The following is a 19,268-nucleotide window of genomic DNA, read 5'->3' on the forward strand; positions in this document are numbered from 1 at the left end:
AGATTGTTTTTGCTAATGCGAATAATGTGTGCAAACAAGCGATTTTAAGTCTCCCTCCAGAACCCCCACGGACTCTACAGGTGATGCTGCAAGTTTGCCAGCAAAAGGTCCCTTTCCTGCTTCAACATATGACCACCGCAAGCAAGCAGGGAACTCGGCAGGTGCATGCTGCGGAAGATGCGACTCTTCGTCGCCCACAGGCTCGCAAGCTGGCAGCGTCGAACCCAGCCAGAGCACGGGTTGAGTGCTACCTCTGCCATGAAAAAGGGCACTTTGTGAGCCAATGCCCGCATAACTTGCTGGCAAAGCCTCGGCCGCAGCAGGAAGACTCCCAACACAATTCAAAAAACTAGGGGGGGAGTGCGGGCCCACCCGGCATGATGACCCCAACAGGGTGGGCAGTGCAGAAGAGAAGGCAGTCAACGCCTTCGGGGGTCACTGGACCAAGACAACCATCTCGGACTGGCATTTCCTTTACCCTTCCCAGGAGGGAACTTTCCCGGACTTGACGTTAACATCATTTTGTAAACCTTACAGGTTGAGGCTCACTCACAGTGCGCACCTCAGAGATACCAGCTGGTACCCAGTTCGCGTGGATTGCGAAGACCTTCTGGACTGGCCATTTCAAAGGAAAGGTAAGTTCATTGTTGTTGGGGACTGTAAACACACTCCGCAAGACATTGAGGTATACCCGGGGACCTATAAGGGTGACCCCAGGTTCCTCAATGTCTGGCTGCGTTCCACTCATCCCCCAGCTTTCCACCCAAAAGGACAAATAGTGGCCCAGGCAATTCCACACACCAGGCCAGATCAGTATCAGGTTTACCCTGAGGAAAGGCCACTTTCAGTCAACGCAGTGCATCGGATCACAGAAGAAAAACCTATAATACGATGTACGATGTCCATTGGGGATGAGTCCGTTAATAAAGGTCTTCTTTTTGACACAGGAGCGGATGTCACGGTCATTCCCACCCGGGAGTGGCCGTCACATTGGGCCTTGGAGGACGCGCCGGCGAATATCTCCGGAGTAGGGGGTTTTCAATTGGCTAAGAGATCAGCGCGCATGGTGAAATTCACGGGGCCGAAAGGGCAATTGGCATATACGCGCCCTTTCGTTTGCAAATATGAACGGCCCCTGCTTGGTAGGGAGCTCATGTCTCAATGGGGGGTCACAATTAGTATCCCAGACCCCCCTCAGGTTTTTTGCCTAGCGGTCACTGAGGAGCGCCCAATCCTCAAACTGAATTGGAAAACGGATAATCCAGTGTGGGTTGACCAGTGGCCGCTATCCAAGGAGAAATTAAAGGCGCTCGAGGAGCTCGTGGAGGAGCAGTTACAGAAGGGTAATATCGTGGAAACGAATTCCCCCTGGAACTCGCCCGTCTTCGTCATTCGAAAGAGTGACGGAAGGCGCTGGCGCCTCCTTCACGACCTTCGACAAATTAATAACGTTATAGAGGACATGGGATCCCTCCAACCAGGAATGCCATCCCCTGCCATGCTGCCCCGAAATTGGAATCTGGCAGTTATTGATCTGAAGGATTGCTTCTTCCAAATTCCCCTACATCCGGATGACGCACCGCGTTTTGCCTTCTCGGTGCCTACCATCAACCGAGCGGCCCCAAGGAAGAGGTATCACTGGAGGGCTCTTCCCCAAGGTATGAAGAACTCCCCGGTGATGTGCCAGCTGTACGTCTCTTCCTTGCTGCGTCCTGTGCGCGCAGCCGCGGAGGAGGTTATCATCCACCATTACATGGATGATATCCTCATTTGCGCCCCAACAACAAGCGAACTGGATAGAGTCCTCACACGCGTAACAGATTTGTTAGTTGCTGCAGGGTTTGAGCTGCAAGCAGAGAAGATTCAGCGGATGCCACCCTGGAAATACCTGGGGCTGGAAATTGGACGGCGGACCATTGTTCCCCAAAAATTGGCTATCCGGACATCAGTCCGGACCCTTGCGGATGTCCATCGACTCTGCGGAGAGTTGAATTGGGTGAGGCCCTGGCTGGGTCTCTCCACGGAGGATCTAGCACCCCTCTTCGATTTATTGAAGGGGGGAGATGAGCTTAGCTCTCCCAGGGCGCTCACCGCGGAGGCAAGGAAAGCACTGGAGAAGGTACAACAGGCGTTGTCATCACGCCAGGCGCACAGATGTGACCCCGGCTTACCCTTTCGGTTCGTGGTGCTGGGTAAGCTCCCGCATCTTTTTGGGGTCATTTTTCAGTGGGATTCGAACACCACACAGCATGACACCAAGGGCCACGGCGGGAGAGATCCACTGCTGATCATAGAGTGGGTCTTTCTTAGCCACCACCGGCCCAAGAGACTTACGAGGCCACAAGAAATCATGGCTGAGCTGATCCGCAAGGCACGTACGCGCCTTTGCGAGTTGGCCGGTTGTGACTTTGAGTGCATCCATCTCCCCATCAAATTATCCTCGGGCCAGATCACCAAACCCATGTTGGAAACTCTGCTTCAAAATAATGAAGCTCTACAATTCGCTCTGGACTCTTTTACGGGCCAAATTTCAATTCATCGGCCGGCCCACAAATTGTTCAATCTGGATGGAAATTTTGAATTGGCATTGAGGAGTGTCCGAAGTGTAAAACCACTCCAGGCCTTGACCGTTTTTACAGACGCGTCCGGGGCTTCTCACAGGTCAGTGATGACCTGGGAGGATCCCGAAACTCAGCAGTGGGACAGTGATGTTGAAATCGTTGAGGGTTCGCCTCAAGTCGCTGAGTTGGCCGCAGTCGTCAGGGCATTAGAGAGATTTCCCGGACCGCTAAACATAGTTACCGACTCTGCCTATGTTACAGGGGTAGTGTCCAGAGCTGATCAGGCAGTATTACAGCAGGTTTCCAACGACGCGCTTTATGCGCAGCTCTCGAAGCTTATAAAGCTTGTGTCCCACCGAGAGCACCCCTTCTACGTGATGCACACAAGGTCGCACACCGATTTGCCAGGGTTTGTTGCAGAGGGCAACAGGAGAGCAGATGCTCTCGCTGCTCCTGTGACAAAGACCCCACTGCCTGACATATTTCAACAGGCACAGCTCAGCCATGCTTTGTTCCATCAGAATGCACCAGCCCTGGTCCGCCGATTTCGTATCACCCGGCAACAGGCCAGGGCGATTGTGGCTTCGTGCCCATCGTGTCAATCCCACTCCGTGCCGACCATGCACGCCGGAGTCAATCCCAGAGGGCTGGGAAGTTGTGAAATCTGGCAGACCGACGTCACCCATGTGGCGGCGTTCGGGAGGCTCCGGTACGTGCATGTGTCCGTTGATACCTTCTCGGGTGTAGTCTATGCCTCCGCACACGCAGGGGAGAAGGCCTCCCACGTCATCCAACACCTCATTCAGGCCTTCTCTTTCATGGGCATCCCCAAGGAAATTAAAACAGATAATGGCCCTGCGTATACTTCCAGGGAGCTTGCAGATTTCCTGCAGCAATGGGGAGTTGAGCATAAAACGGGCATCCCTCACTCCCCCACGGGTCAGGCCATTGTTGAAAGGACCCATCAGAACGTCAAACGGGTCCTTCAACAGCAAAGACCAGTCCTGAAGGTTGAAACTCCATCAATCAGATTGGCAAGGGCACTTTATGTGTTAAATTTCCTAAATTGTTCTTATGAAAAACCAGATCCGCCCGTTGTGCGGCATTTCAATAGCAACCGCGACTGGGACCTGAGTGAGCAGCATCCGCCGGTGATCGTAAGGTTTCCCGAAACAGGGAAAGTGGAGGGTCCACTGACGCTTTTGACGTGGGGGCGCGGGTACGCCTGCGTCTCCACTGATGCCGGGCCGAAGTGGATACCCTCCAGATGGGTAAAGCCTTATATCGAAAGAAAAACAAAAGTCCGAGAAAACGAAAAGCCTCAAGTAGCCTCCGCGGCTCTCCGCCGCAGAAGGCGTGAGTCCAGTGACTCAGAGGAAGAAGAGGAGCAGTCAGAAGGCTGGGAGGACCCCTTTTTCTGTGATTTCCCACTTTGTAACGATTTGTTTTTCTGAGTTTCTGTTTAGATCCGTCCAACCATGAGCACCAAGACTGCCATCAGTTCAGCCGTCCTCTTCGCCAGTCTCCTGACCATCGCCCAGGCGTGGCTCGTCCCCCAGCCGCAACAGAACGTCTGGGCTGTCTTGGCCAAATCACTGGGCCAAGACCACATATGTCTCAACCAAGCGAGTGCCGCGAATCCCATGGCATCCTGCCTCGTGGGGATCCCATTTAAAGATCGTGAGATGCCCAAGATGCTTCTAGGTTATGCTCAAAAACTTAGACAAGAAGCTGCTAAAATGGAGCATAACCTAAAGCATGCCCATTACATCGTCGCGTGGTACAATTATATTAAAAGTCTTCCAAAGTTAGAAAACGAGCCTCAGGAGCTGGAGCTTCTAGGTTCCGCCAGAGCCGAATCTTGTTTTCATATCCGCAACGACCACGTCCAGCGTCACCACCGTCATTTTGTCTCCTCCAAAGCCCATTTTAATACTCATTGGTGCAACGCTGTGTCCTTTAGTTATCCTCCAATCCCTCCCCAAAAATCAGCCCAAGTCTTTGCCCATCCCCGCCAGCTTCCTAGGGGAACATTCTTGATTTGCGGAGACCACGCATGGGCAGGTATCCCCTCTCACCTCTCCGGAGGCCCGTGCACCTTTGGGACCCTCGGATTGTTTTCACCCAACAAATCACAAATTTTGGATTGGGTTACACAGAATTCTACAAATGGTGCACATATATTGGCACACTCTAGAAAGAAGAGAGAAGACTACTCTCTCAAAAAATTGGCAGACAATTGCGATGAGGAAATTATCCATTGGAGCAGATCTAAAGGCATCGCAATCACAGTATTTGCGCCGTGGGTCGCCATTGCTAAGACCCTCGGAGAATTAGGCCATTTGGAATGTTGGGTAGCTAAGCAATCCCGTTTGACTTCTAGGGCCCTATCAAACCTCCTGAAAGATGAGGAAATTACGAGGCAGGCAACCCTCCAGAATCGTGCAGCCATCGATTACCTCCTGCTCCTCCACGGTCACTCGTGTGAGGAGTTTGAGGGGCTCTGCTGCTTTAATTTGACATCTAGGGCCAAGGGGACTCGCGAGGCACTCAAACAAATGGAAAACATGATAGGAGACATCAAGCAAGAATACGGGGACTGGCTCAGTAATTTGTTCAAGGAATGGGGGATCTCGGGTTGGACGGGATCGATTCTTAGAACTGTTCTGTTAATTGTTTTTGTGCTTTTTGTTGCTATTGCCAGCCTTGGACTAATGAAAAAGATGTTGCAGAATTTGATTTCTTCCTCCACATCACCACTCAAAGCTGAAGTCCACCGAGTAGCCGTTGAAGTAGGCCCAGAAGTGTTCAAGGAGGAGGAGGAAAGCTTCGTTGATGAGGACGAGCAGGCTGAACAGCTTGAAATCATCGTGGAAGAAGTGCGCAGCTTTCCTCGAGAACAATGGCCTACTCAACAGCAGTGGTTTGCAGAATCATACCCACGTTCTGAACACCTGGTGGACCCCCCTCAATTCGGATATCTGAGATAGAACTCACAGGGTCAAAAATAAAAGAAAAGGGGGAGATGTGGTGGTGTGGATGGTTGGACTTTCCCCATTTCAGTATGTTAAACCTCAGTTGGACTCCACAAAGAAAGTTGGGACAGTGTAAGCAGGAACAAGCAGGTGCTGTGAAGGACTGTGACAAGGAAAAGAAGGAGAGGGTGCTGAAAGAAGGATATAGGAAAGAGGGTTTTGAGGCAGAGAGAAGTTGAAAGATACATGGGTGGTTTACCAAGTAGGAAGGATTTAGATATGTGGAAAAGATGAAAGGCTGGTGGGTCCTATATTGTATGTTCTGCACAATGCTGTATGTTCTGTACACCCCCCCTTAATTGAAATTCATAAGTTCCCCTTGGTCACATGTTACCTTTTCCCCTCTTCCCGCCACTGTGTTATCCCTCCCCTATCCCCTAACTGGTTCAAGGCTTGCAACCCTTCCCCTTATCTCCCAAGTGTCAAGGTTCCATTGGTTGCCGCAAAGAGGGACTCCCATTTCTCCTCCCCTACCCCGAAAGCATATAAGCTGGTGCATTTCTTTGTTCGGTATCCAGTTCAGCCTGGTTCCACTTCGGTCTGGACAGTGCTATGTTGGATTAAAGTTGTGGTTTCTCTGGCTGGCTGGATCCTCCTTTCTCGCTCTTAGCGCGTCGCTTCAGTTATCCTACTGCCGTTCAGGTCTCTCCCAGGGTCAAGAACCCACAGGGCTGACCCCTTCGTTCCGCTGAGGGGCGGCTCGGATTCCGCTTGCTCCGGTGCCTGGGCTGGCTCGGGGTGAAGCCAAGGGGCTTAGTAGCGGCACCGCGACATGGTCCTGCAATTTTGCTAGAGTAGCGTACATCTTTGGAAAGTTGTGTTTTAGTTTATTGAATAAAGTTTCACATATGTGTGTATTTAACATGTGTGACTGAGATCTAAAGAAGTCTAAAGCCTGTACCCTGGATCAGCTCAAGTACCAAAAGCAGATCTTCCTGACCTCTTTAGTCAGAAAACCAAATAATTTTCTTCTAAAAGACCTGAGAATTCGAATAAAGTCTATCCAATAGATTACAGCTAATTGCATTTTGCTGATTAAGCCATCTGCACAAAGGGCTCAAGTGTTTAAGGAAAGGAAGAAAATGCACAATATTGCTAAACAAAATTAAGCTTTAAGACATAACCCTGATCCCAAACATATTTCATTAATACACTTCTCTTTTTTTCTGTGGTTCAGTGATGCCATCAAAGGTTTAATTCCAAAGGACCAGTTCTCTTGGTTACCAAACCACTAAATTTAAAACTTTTCTGTTTCATCTTTCATTTTCCTTTCACATATCCACACTCTGTAGTTTGTCAACGACCCTTCAGTGCCCAAATTTCTACTGAAAGTTCTAACTCAGCCAAGAGAACGGAAAGAATTTGATTGCTTCACAAGTCACTATATGAGAGCTATTAAAGGGACAGACATTAATTGCTCTCTCACTTTCTTTTATAATGAAAAGGTCTTCCAATGTTCAGTTAGGGTGCCACAGAAATTTTCTTTTGCTAGGCAAAAGGCTTCTTTTCTAAGAATTAACTAAATACAGAGAAGAGGAGGCTCAATTCTACAATACAAGGTACATGCTGGAAAATCCTGATTACCAGACCCATTCTCCACAAAACAGAGTGAGGAGGTCATGAGTTTATAACAGGAAGTTGTTCATGCCTATTAGGAGAAGTCTGTCTAAAAACAGGTAATGGCTTCTTTGCAGAATAAGCAGAAGATAAGTCTTTTTAAGGAAGAGTTTGGTAGATGTACTTTCCCTTCATTCCTAGAGCTCTCTAGGAACTTAACAACAACAAAAAACCACCAAAACATGTGAGTAGAGAAGAGCTGAGCTATAAATAGAAAATTTTCCTACTAACATTATTACTAGAATTTCTTGGTAAAGAGCTGTAGCTGAAAGAAGCCTGAGAGAAAGTTTGATACAATCCCCTTACAGCCTGCAAAATATCCGCTTCTAGCCAGACTTAATACGACACCAAAACCAAATAGAGAAGCCACCTCCTGAAATAAGACAGGCCAGCAGCGACATGTAATTATACTCTGGAGCACTTTACTATTTACACAAAACAATAAAAAAAATCCACTCCCACTTTTTTTACAGGAAATTAAAAGCCTTGATTATACAATCAGCAGTAGAAACACAAATGTTACTATTTGGACCATGAAAAGCATTTTACAATTATAAGGGAGAAAAGAGAAGCAAAGAAACAAGTATTTATGCTAGTTCTATCTTTATTTCAAATATATTGTCATATTATATTCACTGAAAGATTTTTTTTAAGTGACAAAGTCAAGCACAAAAAACGAACTAAACCAGCATAGTTTGGCTGAACATTTGCTTTTTAGCTCTGTAAATGACAAAAATATTTTTACGGATCTGCAATTACAAAATGATACACTATTTCTTTGCACTGAAGCCTCAACTCCAGGAAGATTGAGACAGTAAGAAGGATATAAGCTGCTCAAAGAGCAAGAAAATAATGTATTTCTTTTTATCCTGATCATTTGGGGATGCTATAGTACCCAGACTTCCTGGCTTCAGAACTGTTAATTTCCTTTTAAGAAGACATTTTTCATTCTCACATTCAACCATCAGTGCACATTATCTCCTTATCTGTCCTGTGGAATAAGAACATACCTTTGCCCTCATATAAATAAGGGCAGTGAATCACTGATAGAGCTGGGGAGAGAACTTCAGAACTTGTCTCCAGTCACAATTTTACAGACTGCTCATTCCTGTAGTTCACAGATGGACTTATCATGTTATGTTCTCATGTACCTCAGGAGAAATGGTAAGGGTCCTATTTTCCCATAAATAACACCCAAAAGGCAGACAACTTGCAATTTTAGTGGCCATCCATGCTGAAGTTGTTTTAGCTAATCCTTTAAAGAGGAGATGAGGCTGATAGACAGCCTCCTTAGTATATCATTCATCTAATTCATCAAATCAGCTTTCCTATCCTTGCAATCTCTGGCTTCTCTACGCACATGGTGAGATATGGCACTTTCAGACTACAGCCCCAGCATCTTGCCTTCACTCTTTCCAAACGTTTTGAGTCCTGTCCATTTGTTACCCATGTATTGTAAAATAAAATAAATAAAAAGCCCTGCCCTTCTTGAAGAAGTGATACAGTTTTCTTCTTCCAAGTGATACCATTTCATCCCTCTTTCCCAGTAAAGCACTGTACACTGCTGACAGAAGGTGTGGGACCAGATTTTGATAAGAATATTTATGCTTAGGCACTGTTTTGACATGCTGCCAAAATTCTGCAGACAACAAAAGCAACAAGAGAAAAAGAGTATCTGTTTTCAACCTTTTTAAACTTAGTTTGAAAAAAAAAAAAAAAAACAACACCAAAACCCACTCTAGGATTTCAAGGAACAAAGAAAAAGAACTTTTTTGGCTTTGCAGTTATCTCTGCTGATTTCCAAAGGCCTGCAGTAAATAATGGACTTAATAGACGTACAAAAATCTTTTTTAATGAAAAGTGTTAGACAACCTAGACAAGAATAAAAGGACATCAACTGCAGACTCTTGATGCCCTTAAAAAATAATTAAAAGTGTAGTTCTTCAGACAGCTGCAGTCTGAATTCAAACAGTAGCCATGGGCCAGACAATGTACAAATCCCAATTTCACCTCAGTGAAATGATACTTCCACATCCGTCAATGCTGACCTCATTTCTTCCTTTCCCATTTCATACTGTTCCTGGTCTACCAACTACATGCAATTAAATTAAAGTTGTCTGAGGCCATATAATTTCTTGCATACAGTTAATTTCCCTCCCTCAGCCCAAAGATAAGGCAGGGAAAGCAGAGGGAACCAGCTACAAGAGAGAGACAATCTCTGAATTGGTAGCTACTGAAAGTGCACCTGCTGCCACCCAGAACCAGCAAAATTTTTATCCCAAGTGTTGAACCACAAAGAAAACTGTACAAAGACATCTCCATGGAGGTTTCTATGGAAAGTATTCTACAATGCAGCTTTAAACAGGTTGGCAGGGGGAGCAGAGGAAGGGAGAGGGGGAAGGCAGGAAGGTGTCACACAGTCAAAGACACCAAACTTTATGTAACATGTGACACTGAAATCTCCTTGTTCTTGTGCCCATAATATTAGACACAGTGAGAAAGCAACATACTTTCCTCACTAGAAAATGTGAACTGTAGAAGATGATGATTGTTTCAAAAATGCATATGACTGACTTTTCAGTAATCCCGTCCAATCATCACTGAGCTGTCTTTCTTCAAACTTTTCATTATTTAAATGTTTCCAACAGGTTCCATTTGGCTCTGAATTGCAGGGAATTCACTGCTCTGAAATGTCAATATACTATTAGACTGTCCTAAAAGAGATAGCACTGTTGCTAATGACTCAAGAGGATTTGTGTTCCTCTGCACATCTAGTCATATCATGGGACAGGGACAAAATGCACATCTTTAGCCTAGAAACTCTTCTTGAAGTACAAGCACTTTCCCCTCAGCATCTGATTAGCTACTAGAATTAAACTTATTTTGCTAAGCATAGACAGAAGGCAGTCTCTGCTACAGCTATGATTTCGTCTATTACAGTCTTTGAGAACTGTGATCAAGGTCTCAGCTGTCTCTAAAAATAAATTTGGGGTGTTCAATATCCAATTGAATAGGACAAAGGAGAATGGCTTTAAACAGAAAGAGAATAGGTTGAGATGAGATATTAGGAAGATATTCTTTGCTGGGAGGGTGGTGAGGCACTGGCACAAGTTGCCCAGAGAAGCTGCTGATGCCCCATTCCTGGAAGCGTTGAAAGCCAGGTTGGATGGGGCCCCAAACAACCTGGTCTAGAGGAAGGTGTCCCTGCTCATGGCAGGGGGGTTGGACTAGAGGATCTTTAAGGTCCCTTTGAACATACACCATTCTATGATTCTGTGCAACAGGAACTGGAGGGCACAGAAGTGACACAGCTGGACACAGACACAACATAGATGTGGAGAAATGCTATATAGCTGCTTCCCTTATGGCAATCAGTGGCCCACATGTAATGATGGGGAAAATAAAAGGTGACAAGTATGTCCATTATCCCTCTCATAAACTTTCCCCAGCAGTGGTATGGGAAAGAAAATCTATCAAACACTCTGCAAAAGGAAATCACCTCTCATTCTTCATATCAAGCACAGAAATAATTTAGTCAATAGCATATTCAGTCACAAAAGAGACATAGGCTCTTTCTCTAGACTAATACACCCAAGAAAAGAAAGTAGGTAATATTTAACTGTGCTTTCAACATGTACTGACGAGTACAGCTGAATCCTCTTTTGGAAGGATAGGATGAACTCTACTAACATGATGAAGATGGAAAATGTTATTTCACCCACTGTCATCACTTCATTAGACTTCTCCCTATTGTTGAAAGATATATTCTCTTTTTCCTCTAATGAGTATTATTTTGTGAGTCATTAGGCTGTTTACTTTGCAACTCAGAATCCTACCTGTGATTATACCACAGGCCTGACTTATGCAATATGATAAAAGTCATAGACTGGAGTGGGTTGGAGCGGACCTTAAAGACCATTTAGGTGCAAACCCAGTGCTATGGGCAGAGACACCTTATACTAGATCAGGCTGCTCCGAGTCCTATCTGGCCTTGAATACTTACAGAGATGGGGCATCCACAACTTTCCTGGACAACCTTCACTGCTTCGCCACCCACATTTCTTTCTAACATCTAATCCAAACCTGCTCTCTTACCATGTAAAACCATGGCCTCTTGTCCTGTCGCTCTCTGCCTCTATAAAAAGTCCCTCTCTCTCCATTTTATAAGCCCCCTTAAGGTACTGTAAGGTTGCAATAAAGTCTCTCTGAAGCCTTCTCCATGCTGAACAGCTCCCAGCTCTCATAGCCTGCTCTGTTGTAGTGAAGGTTTTCCATCTTCCTGGTCCTCCTCTGGACCCACTCTACAAGGTGCACAACCTTGTGCTGAGGACCCCAGAGCTGGATGCAGCTTTCCAGGTAGGGTCTCACAAGGGCAGAAGAGGAGAGTCCCCTCCCTTCCCCTGCTGGCCACACTGCTTTTGATGCAGTCTAGGATGTGGTTGGCCTTCTGGGCTGCACGTGCACACTGTTGGCTCATGCCCACAATCTCATGTCCAGCTTTCACCCACAAGAATCTCCAAGTCCTACTCTGCAAAGCCACTCCCAGTGACTTCTTCTCCCAGTGTGTATTCATATCTGAGGTTGCCCCGACACAGGTGCAGGATCTTGCATTTGGACTGTGTGGACAAAGCACCTCTCTCCATACCCTTTTGTTCTCCTTGCAAAAGCTGATGCAGGTAGGAGGCAGCACCGTGGGATCTGTCCCAACCACTCTCCCTAGCCTGCCTGGGTAGACAGTGGAGACAAGATTAGATAATCCTTTTCTTTTATATACTTATATATCTCAAGTTTGGTTTTTGTTTGTCTGTGGGTTTTGGGGGGTTTTTGTTTTTGTTTTGTTTGTTTTTGGTTTTTGTGGGGGTTTTTTTGTTTGTTTGTTTGTTTTTTATTCTTTGATATATTTATATAATAGAAATATTTCATGTACTTTATCATGAAGTGTCTAAACCAGACTAGACATCACCCTAATGGTGGCCATTTCTCTCTGCTGATTAGGAAGTGGAAGTGACTGGCTCAATATTAGAAAATATGAATATTAGCTGTGACTGTCATTTTTGCTGGTCTAGACTCATTTCTGCTTTGCCTTTTTTATTCTGTTGTTTTTCTTTGCCAATTCTCTCTCTGAGTTACAAACTCCAATATCTGATATTCATGCTTACCAAATGTCAGTTGGATTCTCTGCATGAAAAAATCTTAGTTAAATAAAACAAAAAAGCAAACAATAAACAACCAAACAAGAACCACCCTCATCACCACCCCCAACCAAACTCACAAATACAAAAGCTAATTATAAATGTAACATTTAGATCCCGAGGTTAGGTTATGGTAAGCTTCAGGATTTATTTTGATCAAGGCAAATGAAAGCCACTCATGACAGTGAAAATCCAAGCAGATGACTTGTTTTTTCTGTCTGCATACAAATTGCCAGAAAGATTGATGATGCACCCAATGCAAGAGTCACTGCTAAACAGTGATAAATAAATAAAAAGATCTAAGCTTTATTTATTGCTACCCACTGTAGGTATTCATCATTATATTTCCAACTCCTGGGATTTGTGCATGTACATTACCCATGTTCATTTCTCCTTTGCTTCTGTGTTGCCTGGCTACTTCCTCCCTTTGAAGATGAATAAGGAAAATGGTCCATAGGAAAGATCAGACTTAAACCACTTATTTTTTACATTCTTCTTCTTTAATAAAGTGTATTAAGACTGGGATTGAAGAAGCTGAAAATAGCATTTGTAGGTATCTTAGTGGTCAGAACTCAGCAGATTGCTGTAAGTTGTTTTTATCTGAGGTCTCCACACTTTCAGAAGGGAGTGACTGTATCAATGCCCACATTTGATGGTTAAAGACAGTGAAAACAGGAAGGGGAGAATATAATGGCCATCCACAAAAATACATACACAGAATTAACAGAACTACATTAGCCCTCCCTGAAGAAAAAATGTTTTATGTTGTCTTATATAGGCTTCAGTGATTAAATCAAACTGTCTTGGTTTGAAAGACAAGTGTCTGCTAAGGAAGGCAGAAGCCTCCCTTGGAATAGAAAATGTAAACCCCTTCCCCTATAAATTATTATAATTTTGAAATTAAGGGGCTCTCAAGCCAAGATGTAAGAAAAGGAATAACAGTTCTTTACTAATATCTATTGAAAAAAATACAAAAGGAGAACTCCTACAACCCTAACACAAATAGCTCTGGATTATTTTTCAGAAAAAAAAAAAACCTGCTCTAAAAATCTCAATTATAATTCTGAAGAGCTGGGAATCTAAGATTAACTTGGTCAATCATTAAAAACACTTTCTCTGATTTCTTGCACTTTCTCATCATTAGAAATACTACATGGGCCAAGCAAATGAGCAGATGGATTAACTATTTAAAGCAATGAGATTTTAAACTCTTTTCAAAATGTACAGTCATATGTCTAATAAAGCCAAGACTCCTTCTGCTGGGGACAGGCAACCTTTAATCTCGTACTTCAGATCACTGCAGGCAAGCTCAAAAATCTGTCAGCCTTCACACACTCTCACACAGTTGGAAATACAGTTGCACGCTCAAAAGGGAAGGTATGCAGACATCCAGCACATGAGAGCAATGAAGAGACACACGTAAAAAAAATCCCATCCAGCTCCTTTGGTAAAAGTTGCATCTAGCAGGATGTTTAAAAATGAACTGTTTGTTCCTTAAAGTAAACCGCTGGACCATTAAAGCAGAGTTTTAAAAATAGCTTTTTCTAACATTCAAGAATTTACATTTTTATGTCATTCTGTATTTACAATCAGCTTTTCTACCAAAACATCAATTCGACATAAAAAAAATTCAGATCAAAGGAATAATGTGCAGAATGATAACTGAGCATCAGTGAGCAGAAATTAATTTAAAAAATAAGTCTGTTTGAATATTCTATTTATTTAAACATGTATTTTTTCTTAGGAAAAAAAAAGTAACATTAATATTACATATGTGACTCCTCCAGATGCTTCCAGTTGTTAGGTGAAAGTATGTGCTGCTGTACACATACAAATGTAACACAGAAAACACAATTAATACAGGAGCTAACAGAAACAGATCACTTATTAACCTTTTTTTTAATATCTCTGACTAATGCTAGAAGTGTACATACTGCCTTATAGTCCTTAACTCAACAAACCAAAACAGGCAAAGATAAAACCAAGTTTTTAAAGGTTTGGGTTTTTTCCCCTCTAATAGTTATCAAAGTAGATTATGAGCAAAATAAAGGAGCAAAATCAAGGTGGAATATGGATAGTATCATTCAATAGACTATGAGCACAATAAAATTGAGATGATCAAAATTACACAAAACCATTTATCTTCCCACACCACCCAGAATACATTGCACAAATTTAAGATTAAATCTGAACCAGAGATCAGACCACAGTTTATACGTCTTTTAACTCAGCATACTCAGGTTTTGAAAATGTTTGTGGGCTGGAGGTGAAGGTGTTTTAGATGGAAAGCAGGCACAATTCTAAACAATGAAGATTAGTATGGACTGTGCGGAACATTGCACTAATGACCTCACAAAAATACTGCACTAAAGACTTGTTTCTAAAACATATGTCTTAAAATTATTTGAGATAACCAATCAAGTTGATACATGAAAAGGAGATTTCCATTTATCAGTCTGATTATCCTACTTAGCTGACTCCATCAGTGTATCTCATATTGGTATTCATCAGCAGTTTTTAAGACAGTGCCTTTAAGAAATGCCTTTAAGAAAGGCACTTGCCCTCAGAGCCACTTTAATGGTTTTAATATTTTCTTACAATGAACTGATTATCCAGTTAATGCAGTAAAATCATCTAAAGCCATGATTCTGTTTACTCTCTCCCTTCCAGACTCAAGGGAAAAGTTAGCCGCAGTTCTCAGTTGTAACTAGCTACTCAGCCCCCAAAACAGATGGAAAACTGGTTATTACTGAATAGTACCTAAGCAGATTTTTATATATAAGATATATATATATATATATATACATCTACAAGGAAAATTTGGTAACTAAGGGGACAGTTATAACTGTCTTAACTACACACACAAAAAAAGGCTAATTAAATTAAAGGCAAGACACTGGAAATGGATAATTAGAAAACAACCATGATCCAGAAGATGCTGTCAACTTTCAGCTGTAGTGACTCACAGAATACTGACAGAAAGCAGTCAACCCCATCCACCAATTACACATCTGTTTAAAAATTGTAATGAAGACATGGCCTTTCTAACCAACATTAATGTCCAAACAATTTTCTCCTCTTTGAGATAAAGCAGGGATGCCACTACATGTCGATTTATCTCAATGACTTTTTGGGGGGTGAAAAAGAAGAGTGGGGAAAACTGAGAACAAAAAAAGCCTCACATGTTCCTCTGCTGGCAAAATATGTCAAAAAACCCTTAACACTCCTAAAATCCACTAAAAATTTCCATGCATACCTAATGCACACATTTAGCATGAACATCTATATACACACACAGAGGCACACATATGTATGGGTACAGTCTATATGTGTACAGAAGGCCCCATTGTATGCATATAATATAAAAAAATATCTCAAAACATAAATATCTACAAAAACTAATGTGCTGGTTTGGGCTCAGATAATGTTCCTCACCATAGCTAGGAAGGTGCTATGCCTTAATTTTTTGCCAAAAACAGAATTAACACAGGTATGTTTTTGTTACAGTTGAGCAGTGCTGACACAGCATAAAGGCCTTTTCTGCTTCTCATGCCACCCCAAGAGTACATGAGCTGAGGATGCATGAGGAGCTGGGAGAGAACACAGCCAGGACAGCTGACCCCAACTGGCCAAAGGAATATCCCATAACATGTAACAAAATCACAGAACATGCTGAGCTGGAAGGGACCCTCAAGATCATCAAGTCCATCTCCCAGCCCTGCATAGCACCATCCCCAAGAGTCACACCATGTGCCTGAGGGCATTTCCCAAATGCTTCTTGAGTTTTGTCAGGTTTGGGACTATGACCACTTCCCTGGGGAGGCTGTTCCAGTGCTTGTCCCTCCTCCTCCCCTCAGGAGGAAGCTGTATGTGCAATGAGATCTCCCCTCAGTCTCCTCTTCTCCAGGCTAAACAGAACAAGTGACCTCAGCCACTCATCAAGACCCTCCACCATCTTTGTTGCCATCCGCCTTTGGATGCTCTCTACAGTGCCACACTCAGCACAGAAACCTGGGGAAAGAAGGAGGAAGGGGCAGAAGTTCAGAATGATGGTGTTAAGTGACTATTGCATGTGATGGAACCCTGCTTTCCTGGAGATGGCTGAAAATCTGCCTGCCCATAGGAAGTGGTAAATGAATTCCTTCTTCTGTTTTTTTGTGTGTGTTTTTTTTGTTTGTTTGTTTTGTTTGTGTTTTTGTTGGTGGTGGTGGTGGTGGTTTTTTTGTGTACAACTTTTGCTTTACCTATTAAACTGTTTTTGTCTCAATCCATGAGTTTTCTCACATTTAGCCTTCTCCTTCTCTTCCCAGTTCCATTGGAGGGTGAACGAGCGGCTGACTGGTGCTCAGTTGTTGGCTGGGGATAAACCATGACAATCACTGCATAAAGCAGCCACTAATGAGCACTCGACTCTCAACAGGCCAGCAAGCCCCATGGCAAACATAGAAGCCTGCCAATTAATAGCTAAACAGCAGTAACAGCTATAAATTCAATCTAGCACTCTCCTATCAAATCTGTTGTCATCTTGAACCCTTCAAGCTCCACACTGGGTGCCAAAAAACACTATCCCAGCCAAAAGCAGCACAGCTATGCTTATTTTGTATATATTTCTATATATGTGAATATGCATACAAACGCATTTACATATATGCACACACAGACAAAATCTCAGTCACATCTCCTCCTGAAAATTTTCATCCCAAGAATAAGGTAAATTTTGGATGAAGAGAATCAGGTAGTAAATAAATAAATGAATATATAGATAGATAAATAAAATGTGATTAATTTAATTTGGACTGTGTCCTGCTTCCACAGCAGAGCACATTAACCACTGTTATTTCTAGTCCTCTTTCTCACACTGCTGCTCAATACTGACAAGCATGGAAACGAGGAGAGCTACTACACTGTACTCCTGTCTCCAAAGTCCTCAAAAGCAGTAATTAATTCATATGCTATAGCTTAGAAATTTATGAAAGTGAATATCTAAAAGTGAATTGAAGCAAAGAAAAAACTCTACCCTTTTTAACTTACAGGGATTACTCACTGGCCTCTTTACATCTCTAACTCAATTGCTTTATTACTTGATGCAACTCTTAAATTTTTTAAAGGCATCAAAACATATGAGAAAAATGCCAAAAATGAAAGTGCTTTCAAAACAAGGAACACCAGCTTTAACCGTCACTTACACCTCAAAAAATTAAGCTCTCAGATTCTACCCTTACATGTCACTCCTCACCTCGTATTTTTAGATCTCCTTTTTCTTGACAACACAGGCTTTTTACTCCATATGTCAGGTGCTGACCTCCTACTTTTCATCGTGAAGTACATCATCCACTACAGACAGTAGGTGAAGAAGATGAGTCAAAGGACAGTATAAACAAACTATTTTTTTTAAGACATGAAACCATGCAGTAGGTTTGGGTGCAGTACCAATTTATCTCCAATTCACTGGACCATTCCATCTCATGTACTTGAGCTGTGCTCTCATTCTGCGGGGAGATGGAAAGGTTATCACCACCATTTCACTGATGCAAAGTTTCATCCTGCTGTGTAACACACTAATGGAAGTTGAGCAGAGTCTGGGGGCTTCATTTGGCTCCTACCCCAGAGTTTTCACTAACTGCACTGGGACTTTATTTACTGAAGTTGAACTAAAAATTCACAGCAGCACTGGCAAAACATAACAATGGATTTGTTCTCATCAGCTTAACATCTGTTTTCTGAATTAACATGAGTTATAATTATTAAACCAGAGTACTCACAACAAATAGCAAGAGCTGCCTGTCTCCAGAGTGATCGTCTCTATTTCCTACAAGTTACTGCTTTTTGCTTGCATGCATCACTTTTTTCCTACAAATTGTAAACACTCAACTCCTTCTCAAGCAATTCATATTTCATGTTTTTATTGATCAGCACAGTCAACTGGTTCTGCTCTGTGCATCAGAATTTCACACACTGTAAAATGCCTCAGTGCAATAGGAAGGTACAGCTACTTTATATACATAGTCCCATGCACACAGTTGTTCTCCTTTGGATGAATAAGGAAACATTCCTTGGTAATCTGGTGAGAGCAGGCTTTAAATTAAAAAAAAAATCTCATAGGAAATAAAACATCCCAGTCCCCAAACATCATCTACTTGATGCATAATGTTCATCTAATCTGCATTTTTTTTCTAAATTAGAAAATAATTTTTTCTCTGTTTTATGTCCCATACAAGCTGAAATTGTTCCCTTGAATAACAGGTCAATATCCTATAAAAATATATCAATGAAAATTCTTCAAAAGTAGTTTTCTGAAAAAAAAAAAAAGCAAAGAAACTAAAACTTTTGGCAAAGAATTTTTTGGCAAAAAATTCTTCCCTTTGTTCATAGTGCATGTAGCTCTGGGCTCCCCAGTACAGGATGGACATCAGCCTCTGGACTCGTACCTGTGCCCAGAGCAGCTGCTCAGTAACCGCTGCCCAGAGCAACTGTGGGTGCCCCATCCCTGGAAGTGTTCAAGGCCAGGCTGGAAGGAGCTCTGAGCAACCTGGTCTAGTGGATCTAGTGGGGGGGTTGGATCTTCAATGTGCCTTCCAAGCCAAACCATTCTGTGGTTCCATGCTTCTTGTACCACAGAAACTGTTCGTATTTCTAAAAGCAGAACTGAACCTAGTATGAAGACAGACTACACTATCAGGAGGCCCAAAATAAGGAGGTATGCTTACTAAACTATGATTTAAACTAACAACACAATCCAAGGTACTGGGATCTACTCTTGCCAAAAAACTACCTTATTTTGATGGACATTTTAACATCATCCTTGCTCTAGTGATAGACCAGAAAGGCAGTTAAACCAGGCCTTTGTACAAATTTCAGCACTT

The 19,268-nt window shown here is 43.0% G+C and overlaps 2 protein-coding genes across 4 annotated transcripts in view; one reads left to right on the plus strand and one right to left on the minus strand.

Moving 5' to 3' along the window:
- The window catches only part of DGKH (diacylglycerol kinase eta), a 169,590-nt gene that overhangs the window by 118,018 nt on the left and 32,304 nt on the right, over nucleotides 1-19,268 (minus strand). The gene's annotated exons all lie outside the window — the stretch shown is intronic.
- LOC134547955 (uncharacterized) lies at nucleotides 512-5,713 on the plus strand. The gene is made up of 2 exons (XM_063392160.1): nucleotides 512-635; nucleotides 4,028-5,713. Exon 2 carries the CDS (start codon nucleotides 4,040-4,042, stop codon nucleotides 5,549-5,551), a length of 1,512 nt encoding a protein of 503 aa, XP_063248230.1. The 5' UTR covers nucleotides 512-635; nucleotides 4,028-4,039; the 3' UTR covers nucleotides 5,552-5,713.

Source organism: Prinia subflava, chromosome 3, assembly GCF_021018805.1.
Source record: "Prinia subflava isolate CZ2003 ecotype Zambia chromosome 3, Cam_Psub_1.2, whole genome shotgun sequence".
In the NCBI taxonomy this organism is placed as follows: Eukaryota; Metazoa; Chordata; class Aves; order Passeriformes; family Cisticolidae; genus Prinia; species Prinia subflava.